Below are 12,608 nucleotides of genomic sequence, written 5' to 3'. Positions count from 1 at the left end.
CACTGGCAGACTTTGGGCTAATGACTTATGGAGGTCAACAAGAGAATATGTGAATGAAAAGATCATTGGGCTGGGGATTTTATGTTCACAAGCATCTCGCCTTTCCTTTTCTTTTTTTTTGCAAATGAAAATTTTCATTTTGTAAATGAAAATCATGACACCTAAGGGTATAGATATACATGTTAGAAGCATGGGTTCTGAACCACTCATTCACCTTTGAGTTAAAGAGGCCAACATCATACAACACCATTTAAATATCTAAGATTATTTCTCATGTTTCTGAAAAGGAAAGGTGGCTTTTTAGTTTGTTCTATTTTTCTAACCTCAGGTGTATTGCATTGAGTTCATAATGTGCTCCTCAATTCTTGGTACTTATCATCATTGGTCCATGAAAAGCTACCTCTTGTTTTTATTTAATTACTTAGCCCGTTTTTTTCCCATTCCACTCCCCCATCACAGGCAAGCATTCTAATATGATTAATGTGATTTGTATTAGAATGTGTCTTTCAAAACGTGATAGTTGTTTTATACACATGAATTTATAGTTCATATAATGATGCCTTCTGTATATCATTCTGTTTCTTACTTTTTTCCCTGTCATATTTATTTTGCTGTATGTACATCTAACCCATTGCTTCTAATAGCTGCATAATATCCCACCACATTTGACCTTCTGAACTGGCCTGTTCTTGCATTGCAATAAAGAAATACCTGAGACTGGATCATTTTTTTAAAATTATACTTTAAGTTCTAGGGTACATGTGGACAATGTGCGGGTTTGTTACATAGGTATACATGTGCCATGTTGGTTTGCTGCACCCATCAACTCATCATTTACATTAGGTATTTCTCCTAATGCTATCTCTTCCCCTGCCCCCTACTGCATGACAGGCCCCCATGTGTGATGCTCCCTGCCCTGTGTCCAAGTGTTCTCATTGTTCAATTCCCACCTATGAGTGAGAACATGCAGTGTTTGGTTTTCTGTCCTTGTGATAGTTTGCTGAGAATGATGGTTTCCAGCTTCATCCATGTCCCTACAAAGGACATGAACTCAGCCTTTTTTATGGCTGCATAGTATTCCATGGTGTATACTGCCACATTTTCTTAATCCCGTCTATCATTGATGCACATTTGGGTTGGTTCCAAGCTTTTGCTATTGTGAATAGTGCCGCAATAAACACACGTGTGCATGTGTCTTTATAGTAGCATGATTTATAATCTTTGGGTATATAGCCAGTAATGGGATTGCTGGGTCAAATGGTATTTCTAGTTCTAGATCCTTGAGGAATCACCACACTGTCTACCACAGTGGTTGAACTAGTTTACACTCCCATCAACAGTGTAAAGGCATTCCTATTTCTCCACATCCTCTACAGCATCTGTGGTTTCCTGACTTTTTAATGATCACCATTCTAACTGGTGTGAGATGGTATCTCATTGTGGTTTAAAACGATTTGCATTTCTTTGATGACCAGTGATGATGAGCAATTTTTCATGTGTCTGTTGGCTGCATAAATGTCTTCTTTTGAGAAGTGTCTGTTCATATCCTTCACCGACATTTTGATGGGGTTGTTTGACTTTTTCTTGTAATTTTGTTTAAATTATTTGTAGATTCTGGATATTAGCCCTTTGTCAGACGGGTAGATTGCAAAAATTTTCTCCCATTCTGTATGTTGACTGTTCACTCTGATGGTAGTTTCTTTTGCTGTGCAGAAGCTCTTTAGTTTAATTAGATCCCATTTGTCAATTTTGGCTTTCGTTGCCATTGCTTTTGGTGTTTTAGTCATGAAGTCCTTGCCCATGCCTATGTCCTGATTGGTAATGCCTAGGTTTTCTTCTAGGGTTTTTATGGTTTTAGGTCTAACGTTTAAGTCTTTAATCCATCTTGAATTGATTTTTGTATAAGGTGTAAGGAAGGGATCCAGTTTCAGCTTTCTACATATGGCTAGCCAGTTTTCCCAGCACCATTTATTAAATAGGGAATCCTTTCCCCATTGCTTATTTTTCTCAGGTTTGTCAAAGATCAGATAGTTGTAGATACGTGGTGTTATTTCTGAGGGCTCTATTCTGTTCCATTGATCTATATCTCTATTTTGGTACCAGTACCATGCTGTTTTGGTTACTGTAGCCTTGTAGTATAGTTTGAAGTCAGGTAGCGTGATGCCTCCAGCTTTATTCTTTTGGCTTAGGATTGACTTGGCAATGCGGGCTCTTTCTTGGTTCCATATGAACTTTAAAGTAGTTTTTTCCAATTCTGTGAAGAAAGTCATTGGGAGCTTGATGGGGATGGCATTGAATCTATAAATTACCTTGGGCAGTATGGCCATTTTCATGATATTGATTCTTCCTACCCATGAGCATGGAATGTTCTTCCATTTGTTTGTATCCTCTTTTATTTCCTTGAGCAGTGGTTTGTAGTTCTCCTTGAAGAGGTCCTTCACATCTCTTGTAAGTTTGATTCCTAAGTATTTTATTCTCTTTGTAGCAATTGTGGATGTGAGTTCACTCATGATTTGGCTCTCTGTGTGTTATTGGTGTATAAGAATGCTTGTGATTTTTGCACATTGATTTTGTATCCTGATATTTTGCTGAAGCTGCCTATCAGCTTAAGGAGATTTTGGGCTGAGACGATGGAGTTTTCTAGATATACAATCATGTCATCTGCAAACAGGGACAATTTGACTTCCTCTTTTCCTAATTGAATACCCCTTATTTCTTTCTCTTGCCTGATTGCCCTGGCCAGAACTTCCAACACTATGTTGAATAGGAGTGGTGAAAGAGGGCATCCCTGTCTTGTGCCAGTTTTCAAAGAGAATACTTCCAGTTTTTGCCCATTCAGTATGATATTGGCTGTGGGTTTGTCATAAATAGCTCTTATTATTTTGAGATACGTTCCATCAATACCTAATTTATTGAGAGTTTTTAGCATGAAGGGCTGTTGAATTTTTTCGACGCCTTTTCTGCATCTATTGAGATAATCATGTGGTTTTTGTCGTTGGTTCTGTTTATGTGATGGATTAAATTTATTGATTTGCATATGTTGAACCAGCCTTGCATCCCAGGGATGAAGCCGAATTGATCATGGTGGATAAGCTTTTTGATGTGCTACTGGATACGGTTTGCCAGTATTTTATTGAGGATTTTGGCATCGATGTTCATCAGGGATATTGGTCTAAAATTCTCTTTTTTTGTTGTGTCTCTGCCAGGCTTTGTTATCAGGATGATGCTGGCCTCATAAAATGAGTTAGGGAGGATTCCCTCTTTTTCTATTGATTTGAATATTTTGAGAAAGGATGGTGCCAGCTCCTCTTTGTACCTCTGGTAGAATTCGGCTATGAATCCGTCTGGTCCTGGACTTTTTTTTGGTTGATAGGCTATTAATTATTGCCTCAATTTCAGAGCTTGTGATTGGTCTATTCAGAGATTCAACTTCTTCCTGGTTTAGTCTTGGGAGGGTGTATGTGTCCAGGAATTTTTCCATTTCTTCTGGATTTTCTAGTTTATTTATGTAGAGGTGTTTATAGTATTCTCTGATGGTAGTTAGTTTCTATTTCTGTGTGATCAGTGGTGATATCCCCTTTATCATTTTTTATTGCATCTATTTGATTCTTGTGTCTTTTCTTCTTTATTAGTCTTGCTAGTGGTCTATCAATTTCATTGATCTTTTCAAAAAAACAGCTCCTGGATTCATTGATTTTTTTGAAGTTTTTTTTTTTTTTTTTTTTTTTGTCTCTATCTCCTTTGGTTCTGCTCTGATCTTAATTATTTCTTGCCTTCTGCTAGCTTTTGAATGTGTTTGCTCTTGCTTCTCTAGTTCTTTTAATTGTGATGTTAGAGTGTCAAATTTAGATCCGTCCTGCTTTCTCTTGTGGGCGTTTAGTGCTGTAGATTTCCCTGTACACACTGCTTTAAATGTGTCCCAGAGATTCTGTTACGTTGTGTGTTTGTTCTCATTGGTTTCAAAAAACATCTTTATTTCTGCCTTCATTTTGTTATTTACCCAGTAGTCATTCAGGAGCAGGTTGTTCAGCTTCCATGTTGTTGTGTGGTTTTGAGTGAGTTTCTTAATCCTGAGTTCTAATTTGATTGCACTGTGGTCTGAGAGACAGTTTGTTGTGATTTCTGTTCTTTCATATTTGCTGAGGAGTGCTTTACTTCCAACTATGTGGTCGATGTAGTGCTGAAAAGAATGTATATTCTGTTGATTTGGGGTGGATAGTGCTGTAGATGTCTATTAGGTCTGCTTGGTGCCAACCTGAATTCAAGTCCTGGATATCCTTGTTAACCTTCTGTCTCGTTGATCTGTCTGATAGTGACAGTAGGGTGTTAAAGTCTCCCATCATTATTGTGTGGGAGTCTAAGTCTCTTTGTAGGTCTCTAAGTACTTGCTTTATGAATCTGGGTGTTGCTGTATTGGGTGCATATATATTTAAGATAGTTAGCTCTTCTTGTTGAATTTTTCCCTTTACCATTATGTCATGGCCTTCTTTGTCTCTTTTGATCTTTGTTGGTTTAAAGTCTGTTTTATCAGAGACTAGGATTGCAACCCCTGCTTTTTTTTGCTTTCCATTTGCTTGGTAGATCTTCCTCCATCCCTTTATTTTGAGCCTATGTGTGTCTCTGCATGTGAGATGGGTCTCCTGAATACAGTACACTGATGGGTCTTGAATCTTTATCCAATTTGCCAGTCTGTGTCTTTCAATTGGGGTATTTAGCCCATTTACATTTAAGGTTAATATTTTTATGTGTGAATTTGATCCTGTCATTATGATGTTAGCTGGTTATTTTGCTCGTTAGTTGATGCAGTTTCTTCCTAGCGTCGATGGTCTTTACAATTTTCCTGTTTTTCCAGTTGCTGGTACCGGTTGTTCCTTTCCATGTTTAGTGCTTCCTTCAGGAGCCCTTGTAAGGCAGGCCTGGTGGTGACAAAATCTCTCAACATTTGCTTGTCTGTAAAGGATTTTATTTCTCCTTCACTTATGAAGCTTAGTTTGGCTGGACATGAAATTCTGAGTTGAAAATTCTTTTCTTTATGAATGTTGAATATTGCCCCTTACTCTCTTCTGGCTTGTAGAGTTTCTGCCGAGAGATCTGCTGTTAGTCTGATGGGCTTCCCTTTGTGGGTAACTTGACCTTTCTCTCTGGCTGCCCTTAACATTTTTTCCTTCATGTAGAGCTTGGTGAATCTGACAATTATGTGTCTTGGTGGTGTTCTTCTCGAGGAGTGTCTTTGTTGTGTTCTCTGTATTTCCTGAATTTGAATGTTGGCCTCCCTTGCTAGGTTGGGGACTTTCCCTTGGATAGTATCCTGAAAAGTGTTTTCCAACTTGGTTCCATTCTCCCCGTCACTTTCAGGCATACCAATCAAACGTAGATTTGGTCTTTTCACATAATCCCATATTTCTTGGAGGCTTTTTTTTTCTTTTTACTTTTGTCTGTAAACTTCTCCTCTCACTTTATTTCATTAATTTGGTTTTCAGTCACTGATACCCTTTCTTCCACTTGACTGAATCGGCTATTGAAGCTTGTGCATGCATCATGAAGTTCTCGTGCCATGGTTTTCGGCTCCATCAGGTCATTTAAGGTCTTCTCTACACTGTTTATTCTAGTTAGCCATTCATCTAATCTTTTTTCAAGGTTTTTAGCTTTCTTGCGATGGGTTCGAACATCCTTCTTTAGCTCGTACAAGTTTATTACTGACCTTCTGATGCCTACTTCTGTCAGCTTGTGAAAGCCATTCTTCGTCTAGCTTTGATCCGTTGCTGGTGAGGAGCTGCAATCCTTTGGAGGAGAAGAGGCACTCTGGTTTTTAGAATTTTTAGCTTTTCTGCTCTGGTTTTTCCCCATCTTTGTGGTTTTATCTACCTTTGGTCTTTGATGCTGGTTACCTACAGGTGGGATTTTGGTGTGGACATCCTTTTTGTTGATGATGATGCTATTCCTTTCTGTTTGTCACTTTTCCTTCTAATAGTCAGGTCCCTCAGCTGCAGGTCTGTTGGAGTTTGTTCGTGGTCTACTCCAGACCCTGTTTGCCTGGGTATCACCAGTGGAGGCTGCAGAACAGCAAATATTGCAGAGCAGCAAATATTGCTGCCTGATCTTTCTTCTGTAAGCTTCATTCCAGAGGGGCACCTGCCTGTGAGATATCATTCGGCCCCTACTGGGAGTTGTCTCTCAGTTAGGCTAGACAGTGGTCAGGAACCCACTTGAAGATGCAGTCCGTCCTTTCTCAGAGCTCAAACACCGTGCTGGTAGAACCACTGCTCTCTTCAGAGCTGTCAGACAGGGACATTTAAGTCTGCAGCAGTTTCTGCTGCCTTTTGTTCAGCTATGCCCTGCCCCCAGAGTTGGGCTCTAGAGAGGCAGCAGGCCTTGCAGAGTTGCAGTGGGCTCTGCCCAGTTCGAGCTTCCTGGCAGCTTTGTTTACCTACTCAAGCCTCAGCAATGTGGACACCCCTCCCCCTGCCAGGCTGCTGCTTTGCAGGTCAATCTCAGACTGCTACGCTGGCAGTGAGCAAGGCTTCGTGGGCGTGGGACCCACTGAGCTAGGCGTGGGATATAATCTCCTGGTGTGCCATTTGCTTATACTGTTGGAAAAGCACAGTATTTGGGCGGGAGTGTCCCGATTTTCCAGATACAGTCTGTCATGGCTTCCCTTGGCTAGGAAATGGAAATCTCCCACCCCTTGCACTTCCTGGGTTAGACGATGCCCCACCCTACTTCAGCTTGCCCTCCGTGGGCTGCACCCACTGTCCAACCAGTCCCAATTAGATGAACCAGGTACCTCAGTTGGAAATGCAGAAATCACTATCTTTTGTGTCGATCACGCTGGGAGCTGCAGACCATAGCTGTTCCTATTCGGCCATCTTAAAACAGAAGAGACTGAGTAATTTTTAAAGAAAAGAGGTTTAATTGGCTCACAGTTCTGCAGTCTGTGCGGAAACCATAACACAGGCATCTGCCTCTGGGTAGGCCTCAGACAGCTTACAATCATGGCATAAATTGTAGGTGAGGAGCAGGCATCTCACATGTTTGGAGCAGGACCAAGAGAGTGCAAGATGCCACACACCTTTAGACAACCAGATCTCACAAGAGTTCAGTCATTATCATGAGGACAGCACCAAAGGATGGGGCTAAATCATTCATGAGGAATTCACCCCCATGATCCAGTCACTTCCCACCAGGCCCCACCACCAACATTGGGCATTATATTTCAACATGAGATTTGAGTGGGGACAAGTATCCAAACTGTATTACCTGACTATTCTCAAAGTGATGGACATTTGCTGAGTCGTAGGAAATACATTTTTTTTTTATTAAGTAGTGCCAGATTGCCCTTTCAAATGGCCCCCACCTGTCTGTAACCCCCTGGTTGTAGTGGATGAGAATTCCTATATGCCTTGAACCCTACCAACACTTGGCATCTTCTAGCTGTCTAGTTTTTGCAAATCTTGTAGTCTTAAAGCAATATCTTATTTTAATTTAACTTTATTTTATTCCCAATGTTTTGAGCTTCTCTTCATGGTTATATGCTTCTGGGATTGCCTCTTATGCAACTTGCCTGTTCTTATGCTTCATATATTTTTCTTTTTGGGGCCTCTTTTTCTTATTGAGTTTCAAAAGTCCCTTGTATATTCTAGATAATAATTCCTTGTTAGTTTTAGGAGTGGCACATGTGTTCTCCCATTCTCTTATTAATTTTTAAAAAGTCTTTCCCTGTTCATAGATCCAAGGTACTCTTCATTTTTCCAGTAACTTTATAGTTTTATGTAAAAGTTACATATAGATACATCTAGAATCTAGTTTTGTATATGGTGTTAGGTAGGGATATGGCTTTATCTTACTGCATGTACTAATACTGTTTCCCCAATACATCTGGTAAATACTCTTTTGTCTGTCAACTTGTAGTGCCATGTTTATGCTCTATTAGACTCCCATTTTTTACATCAATCTGATTTTGAGCTCTGGTCCTTTTCCATTGGTTTATTTTTCTGTTTTTTTTGCAATAGTACTAGAGGTTTTTTTTTGTTGTTGTTGTTGGTTTTTTTCCCCCACAGCTATGAGCATGTTTTAATACCTAGTAGAGCAAATCTTCTCCTCTTTACTTTTTTTTAAGGTTGATTTAGCAATTTGTGGGGTTTTGTTCTTCTATGTAAATTTAGAATAAGTTTATTAGAAAATCCACTTTGAAATATGATTGAAATTGTATTGAATCTATAGATTAATTTGAGGGATAATTGCCATCTTTATTATATTAAGTTGTCCTATCCAAGAGCATAGACATTATTTCTTTAGATTATATTCTATATCCTTCATTAGACCTTTAAAGTTTTCTTTGTAAAGGTCTTGTATATGCTTGGTTAATTAAGCTAATTTCTAGATTCTATATAATTTTTGTTGCCATCGTGAACGGTATTTTTTAAATTATGTTTTCTAAGTGGTCATTGCTCGTATAGGAAAATGTTATTGACTTTTGTAGGTTGACATTATATTTGGTTTCCTTGCTGAACTCTTTTATATTAGTTCTGAGAGTTTGGTTGATTCTTTTCTTTCATTTTTTTCTAGTTGAATGATTACCTTCTGTAAGTGGTACCAAATATAGAACTTCCCTTCTGATCCTTGCATTTCTTAATTCCACGCCCCCTTTCCTCATAGTATTTAGCCAGGATATTTAAAACAGTAGCAGTGATAGTTAGAGTCAAGTTTGTCGTGTTCATGATTTTAAATTAATGCAGTTAGTTTCTTCATTATTCATAACATACTTTGTAGGTTTTTTGTATATAATTTTTACCAAGTTGAGATTGTTTACTTTTATTCCTTGTTTACTAAGGATTATCATTATAAATAGAATTAAGCTATATTAAATGCTTCTTTTTCTGTATCAATTGAGATAAAGCATATGATTTTTCTTTTTAGTCTTGGTGATGTATTACATTGACATTTTCTGATGTTGAACTCCCCATGCTTTCTTGTGATAAACTGCACTTGATCAAAATGTATTTTTTAAAATATACTGTTGATTCATTAACATTATTTAGCATTTTTTGTGTCTACATTTCATAAATGAAATAGCCCTAAACTTTCTTACTTTTTAATTGTCTTTATTTTGATTTTAGAATCAAGATTAAATTGCCCTCATAAAATGGACTGAGTAACTTTATTCTTTTTCCAGTGACCGGAATCAATTGGATAAGGTAGTAATTAATTATATTTTGGAAGTTTAGTAGAATAAACCTATAACATCATCTGGGCCTGAGGGTTTTGTTAGGGAAAATCTTTGACTACCATTGCCATTTTATTTTTTTCTTGATATTTAAAAACATTTCTTGTAAGTTTTCCAATTTATTAGCATATTGTTGTTCATAATAGTGATAGTTTTAATTTTTAATGTTTTCCCTTTTTCATTCTGTATTTTGTTTATTTGCATCTTTTCTCTTTTTTAGCAAAGGTCTATCCTATTAACCTTTTGAAATAATTAAATTCTGGTTTGTTAATCTTTTCTGTTCAGGCTGTGTGTGTGTATCTGTGGAGGAGGATTCTCTGGTTTTAAATTTCTGTCCTTTATCATCTTATTTCTCTGTTCTTTTGCTTATTTCCATTACATTGACTGTTTAACTAATATGTTGTTAACCTTTCTCATTTCATGATAAACTTACTTACTACTATACATTTACTTCTTAGTTCTTGTTTAACTCTGTTCTTCCAATTTTTATTTGTTGTGTTTTTATTATCATTCACTTTTAAATATTTCTTAGTTTCCTTTCGTTTTTCTTTTTAACCCAAGGTTAATTTAGTAATAAGCTATCGTGTTTTCAAACATGTGCTACATTTTGGCTATTATTTTGTTATTAATTTCTAGTGCTATTGCATTGTGGTTGGAGAACCTAAACTGTATGATATTGAATGTTTGGAATTTATTGATGTTTCATTTACAGCTGTAATCATGGTCTGTTTTTGGAAATTTTTTTTTGTTGTCTTGAATGTTCTATTTGTTGAATATAGAGTCCTACTCTGTATATAATAGCTTGAGTTTTTTAGTTGTAATGTGTAAGTGTTCCGTATCTTCATTTGATTTTTTTTTTTTTTTTTGGTCTGCTTGACGTATCAGTTCCCAAGAAGAGTATTAAAATATCCGTGTGCACTTGTTCCTTTTCTCTTTGCAGTTCTGCTAGTTGCTTGATATATTTTGAGACTGTATTATACAATATGTTCATATTTATGATGGCTATATCTTCTTGTCCTATTGATTTTTGTCACGTAAATTATATTTAGTCAGATATTGAGACTGCTACCTCAGCTTTATTTTGCTTCATATTTGCCTGGCATATCTTATTATTTTCAGTTTGTGACTCTAAAGTATATCTCTTCTAGTCTGAATATTGTTGAATCTTTTGTTTTAGTCTGTATCTTTCTTTTAATTGGTAAGTTTAATTCATGTACATTTATTGCAATTCTATATTGGGATTTAATTCTGGCATTTATTTTTATGTGTTTTATTTATGGTACTCCTTTTATTGGTTTTGTTTTTCTCCTTTTCTGTTTTTTTCTATTCTTGCCCTATAGCATAAGATCTATCTTCATGTTATTTACCCTTACTGATTTTTTTACACATACAATAACTGCACCTTCTTCCAACAAGATAAGTACCTCAGCAGGCTCTCAGGTTCTATATATTTTCCAGTTATACATACCTCATCTTATAAACTTTGTCTAGAATTTTTATCTTTTCTAGAGTACAGGTTTTCCTCTCACTTTCTTAGTTTTTCCAGCACTGATTTCAGAAAAGGTAATACGGATCATAGTAGTTTGCCACCTTGGCAGGAACTGGAAAGACTCAAGTTTTGTAGCAAATTAACAGCATTTATCTTGCTTTGAATGGCCCCACTTCAATCACAGGTGGTGAGTTGGTAACTTAATCAGTATTTTTTCCTCCAATAACAGGTAGAAAACGTGAAATTGGTGGATCGTTATGTGAATAAGAAACCAGCTAATGGGATTCTTTATCTTACTGCAACCCACCTGATCTATGTGGAGGCTTCAGGTGCAGCCCGGAAAGAAACATGGGTATGTTCATGAGAAGAAGTATCAAAGAGTCTTAAAGAGTTGTGCATACATGCTCTCTATATGGTAGTTTCTTGAAATTTCAAGTGTAATTTTTAAATTGCTATAAAACCTTTTCTTCAAAGGACCTATTCTAATAATCTTTCTATGGTCTGAATTGTATTACTCCTCTTTTTTCAAGTTATTGGCTCTGGTCATCATAGTCATTTTATTCTACATGGGAATATTCCTGGGGTTTAGCTAAATTATTTTTAGGTAGAATAGTTTCTGCTAATTTCCTGAACTATGTTTATAAGCATCTTGAAGTAATTTAAAGCCTTGCTACCCATAAAATGTAGTTCAAGAACCAGCAGCATCTGTAGCATATGGGAACTTGATAAAAATGCAGAATCTCAAGCCTAAGATTTTGAATTTCTAAAAAGGACTCAGGTTATGCTGATGCTAAGGCCTCATGGACTTTACCTTGGGCAGCACTAATTTAGACCATCTCTCTGTCCTAAGACAGGATTTTACCTGGGTATATATATGTGTGTGTGTGTGTGCCTGCATGGGCATGTGTATGTGTTTTTTTTTATACCTGTAAGTAATGTTTTCTAATTAATTCAGCACCCCAACATTACTTTATGCCTTACCCATCCTAAAGATCATAATTTAATCTTAACTTAATCATTAGTTAGATTTATGCTTAGACCTCTCCATTTATAAGAAGTACAACATGCTTCTTTTATACAGCATAGCTTAGTGATTAAAGCTTCAGAGCCAGTCTGCTCAGGTTGAAATCCCAGCTTCAACATTTACTACTTTTGTAACCTTAGGCAAGTTGTTTAACTTTTCTGTATCTCGCTTCCTTCATCTGTAAAATACAGATAAAATAATACCTTGAATTAGTTTTAAAAAGTCAAGATACAAGAATTATAAAGTGAATGTTTATAAGTGCTTACAACAATGCCTGGAACATGATAAATACTATCATATAAGTATAAAATAAATTGAATTGAGTATGCATATGAAAGAAGTATCTTAATACTTCCTTTTAAAACTGAACTTTCCCCATATGAGATTGTATCTTGCTCCTTTTGCTGTGATAAGAATGTCAAAAGAGGAATGAGAGCTGGGCTAAACTAAGCTCTGATGCTAACTGGCTATGTAATCTTAGGCAAGTGATTCTTACTCCCCGGGCTTGTTTCTTCATCTGTAAAATGAGGTGGTTAGATTATATAATTAGTAAGGATTCTTGTAATTCTAACAGTTTAGGAACCAGTTCTTTAGTACTGTGCCATAAGCCTATCTCCTATCTACCTGCATTTATAGACAGTACAGATGTCTCCAGATTTGTTCCTTTTGGGTATTATTTCAAACCCAGTGGACTGTATCTGGAAGGGAGAACTTACACTTATTTCTGCATGTCAAAGGAGGCTTATTTACCCAATTAGGGAAGTTCTTCCCAGCCTTAGTCTGCCTACCTTTCCCCGACCCTTCCCAGTTTCACCACAATTGTTTGCCTGGCCCTGATCTCGATTATCAGTATTGTACTACCAAAACACACA

The 12,608-nt window shown here is 36.9% G+C and overlaps 1 protein-coding gene across 5 annotated transcripts in view; it reads left to right on the top strand.

Moving 5' to 3' along the window:
* Positions 1–12,608, top strand: part of MTMR8 (myotubularin related protein 8) — a 137,847-nt gene that overhangs the window by 29,680 nt on the left and 95,559 nt on the right. For all 5 annotated transcript variants that reach the window (XM_063659972.1, XM_054471897.2, XM_063659973.1 and 2 more), the window contains exon 2: positions 10,942–11,064. In XM_063659972.1, coding sequence (XP_063516042.1) covers positions 10,942–11,064 — 123 coding nt within the window. The remainder of the gene's footprint in view (positions 1–10,941; positions 11,065–12,608) is intronic.

The sequence above is a fragment of the Pongo pygmaeus genome, chromosome X (genome assembly GCF_028885625.2).
Source record: "Pongo pygmaeus isolate AG05252 chromosome X, NHGRI_mPonPyg2-v2.0_pri, whole genome shotgun sequence".
Lineage (NCBI taxonomy): Eukaryota > Metazoa > Chordata > Mammalia > Primates > Hominidae > Pongo > Pongo pygmaeus.
The sequence above is the reverse complement of the archived record's forward strand: the minus strand, read 5'-3'. Positions and strand labels throughout refer to the sequence as shown.